General features: G+C 39.9%; 1 protein-coding gene across 1 annotated transcript in view; it reads left to right on the plus strand.

The window, feature by feature from the left end:
* LOC101847004 overlaps positions 1–2,850 on the plus strand; it is an 11,421-nt gene extending 8,571 nt beyond the window's left edge. The window contains exon 3 of the mRNA XM_005089309.2: positions 1,735–2,850. Within this exon, the coding sequence (XP_005089366.1) occupies positions 1,735–2,226 (492 nt within the window). The 3' untranslated portion in view covers positions 2,227–2,850. The remainder of the gene's footprint in view (positions 1–1,734) is intronic.
* The last annotated feature ends 585 nt before the right edge of the window (positions 2,851–3,435 follow it).

Here is a 3,435-nt window from a genome sequence, read left to right on the forward strand (position 1 = left end):
CTGAGGTGGCCCAAGCATTGACGGGCATCAGCTTGAAAAACCTATGTCTACAGGGAACTTGACACATATTGCCTAGCGGCCTATAATCCAGCAGAAATTTCCCATTTGAATTTGCGTAAAGTTCAGCTGAGTTTGAATTCGTACACACGTGCGTGGGCGCGAGCGCACACACAATCACACACACAATCACACACACACACACACACACACACACACACAGAGTGAGTCAAAGGTGGCCTAAATAAGCTAAACCCCCCTCCCTTACCTTATTTAGGCCACACCTGTGGCCTAAATAAGCTAAACCCCCCTCCCTTACCTTATTTAGGCCATATGTGGCCTAAATAAGCACTCCCTAAAATCCCTTATAAAATATCTGAACAATTTAGTGTGTCTTTGTTTCAGAAAAAGTTGATTCCAGTAGTTGGAAAAATTTTTTTTAGGTTAGTTTTAGTTTTAGTAGAGGTTTTACGGCACTCGCAACTGCATAAGGTCATATGAGCGCCAGAAGATTAGAGGTGTTACGAAAGAGTAACAAACAAAAAAAATAAGAAGGGGAGATAAGGACAATAGATGTTTGATAGGAAGGAAGAAGCAAACCACACCAGAGCACCCACCAACCACCCACTTGGAAAATTTTGAGAAACCTGAGGTGAAAAATAAAGGAACTTTCTTTTAAGTTTTAGTTAAGACCACACACAGGTTTTTGGGGTACATTTTGGGTCCAAATAGTTTTTTGGGTTTTAAAAAGCTTCCCTTGAAAACTATATGTGTGCTAAATCGAATGGAAGTATTCCCAAAGGTCTATTTCAAAGAGATAGCTCCATAAAGTTTGTAACATTGTGAGCCAATACAATACTCTAAAGCTATTTTGAGATGTTTTGCTCCTTTCCTCAAAATGTTCATTTCTTGGCTTTAAAAGCTAAAGAATCAAAAACCATTCGAGATAAAGACCTGAAATCTGGAGGGTACGTGCACCATGCAATTTTTTAAAAAAGGGCGATAGCTTTTTCTCATTTTTAGAAAAAAAATACTTTTAATGATTTTTTTACTTTGCTATTTTGACTGTTTTCGTCGTTCGCTACACAAGTTGTATAAAAGTAATAAAATTATTAATATTTACAATTTCAAGAAAAGCTAGCGTCGTTTTCTTACGATTTGTGTGCAGATTACAATGTAATTAATTCATTGATAGCATGGACGGTTTTTGAGTTTTAAGCTTTTTGAAAATGGTCCTTGAGATAGCCCGGTTTCACTCTAATTTGCCATTTCTGTGATTGTGTAACTGAATATTTTTTGTCCTTGAATGGAATACTTTGAGAATGAGAAACAAGTAAAAATAACTTAAATATATATGTTAGATTTTGATGCTAAGAAGTAGGGTGTGGCCTTAAGTTCTGACTAAAGTTTCTTTCCTTCCCCCTTCCCATTGCTAGTTGCTAGACTTGTTGACATTTTGAAGATTTTATGAGTTGCCCAGTTGATGAAGATTCGTAAATTTTTATTTTCAGCTGTTTTCAGATACTCATTCTCGTTGAGGTAGAAATGCTGAATATCATTTAGCATCGTGACATTTTTGGGTTGTTTCTTCCCCATCCCCCCCACCCCCAGTTTGAGGAATAAAGATAGTACTTTTTGTTAAAAACTTTTTTTATCCTGATTGTCTCCAGTTGTCTGACTCTGAGATTATCCACAAACTTTGTCTTTGCATCATGCGCATTTTTGTCTCCTCTGCAGAATTTTTCCCGTTCGGAAAATAGCGACGGGTCTACGCCACCTGTGCGGAGGGCAATGAAACGAACGTCCACCAGGGAGGCAGAGTCAGGGGATGGAGAGTCAAGTTGTTCGTCATTTTCTGACTTTGATTCACCGCCTTCTCCTCGATCAGCAAAGTCACGTTCTTACTCGTCAACGAAACGTACCTCCCAATCCCCAAACAGGAGCTCTTCTTTATCAGAAGAACAGGGGCCAGGGAAACGGACTAAATTAGATCCAAAAATGGACAACTACCTCGTGGATATTGCTAGAGAGAAGGAGTCTTATGCGACGATGGTGAAGGATCTGAAACAGATTAAAAACAGTATGACTTCAGCAGCGCCTGAGTCTCGATGGACACACTTTGGTCATTATGTGGCCATGACCCTTGACACCCTTGATCCTGTTGTAGCGACCGCAGCTGCGACTGAGATGCAGGGGACCATTGCCAAATTTGTTGCTGAAAAGTTTTAATGTTCATCTTCCCAACCTCAAGTCACTCTGATGTGTTTGGCAGTGTTGTTTTAGTAGGAATATATGATAAGATATATATGAATATGTGTCACAACGCTGTGGAATCAGGTGCTTGTCATTGTTGAGCATGTGGAGGTTTTTGTATATCATCTTAAAGCTTGTCCATTTGTCTTTGCTTTCGATGAAAAAATGCCCATCTTTCTTGAGTAGAAATCAGAGATATTTGTGATTGAAAGAGGTGGCAGTCGCCTGGTTTTGGAGGTAAAATTAGCGAGAAAATGGCCACCAAAGTTTGGTGATTTTTAGAGTTCTTTGAAACCGAGAATTTACAATTGTGTGCTTTTAATCAACGTTTTTCAGTAAAATCCACACAGAAATGCGTTCTATGGACTAGTTAAACCTGCAAACAAATTGTTGTGTTGAAAAAATGACGGAAATAGGCCTGTTTCTTCGATTTCTGGATTTGGACGAGCGCCTGATGCTTCCTTTTAATCTCTCCTCCAGTGGCGGAGGGTGGACCAAAATTTGGGTGGGGCTTAGGTTGCTTCCAGTTCTTTACCACCAAATAGCAAGCAATAAGAATTAAACTGTGATAATTTTTCTATACTCACGGTGAGCCACGGCAGTTTGAGAATCATTAAAACGAGAAGAGTTGCCTTTGTTTTCCATCTCTTTGTTCTTAGTTAAATTCTTGTTGATGCTGAGGACGAAGCCGATTCGCCTCCAAATTTCCTCTAATTAGTTTTCGTGTGATAAAAAAGTTGCCTTACAAGTAGTTCGACCTGATTTATAACTGTTAAATCTCAGCAGCACAAACACAAACATGCACACACAGCACTTCAAACATAATACTTCTATGAGGTAGATTAGGCCGTGTAGTCGAGGAAGTTGAACGCACCCAACAAAGAACCAATGAGCGCATAGGTATCTGTGTCAGTGGGGGAAAGTGTGTCGTAAATTTTCACCCCATTGTCTGGGCTAGGAGAGCGTGAGCCCTCGGTACTGTGTTATTTTTTCCCAGTCTTCTACCTTTTTACAAGAAGAGTTTCATTAAGGACAGGCTATGGGAAAAGGGCTCATCTTTGCTGAGCCCTAAAGACATTTGATTGGCTGCTGGGTTACTATAGTTGTAAGTGGTGACAACAGTGATTGGATAAGCGAGCAAGCTGCCAAGTTGATCACTCTGTGTTCATTGCGTGCGGTCATAAC

This window comes from Aplysia californica, unplaced genomic scaffold (genome assembly GCF_000002075.1).
Source record: "Aplysia californica isolate F4 #8 unplaced genomic scaffold, AplCal3.0 scaffold00005, whole genome shotgun sequence".
NCBI classification, from domain to species: Eukaryota; Metazoa; Mollusca; class Gastropoda; order Aplysiida; family Aplysiidae; genus Aplysia; species Aplysia californica.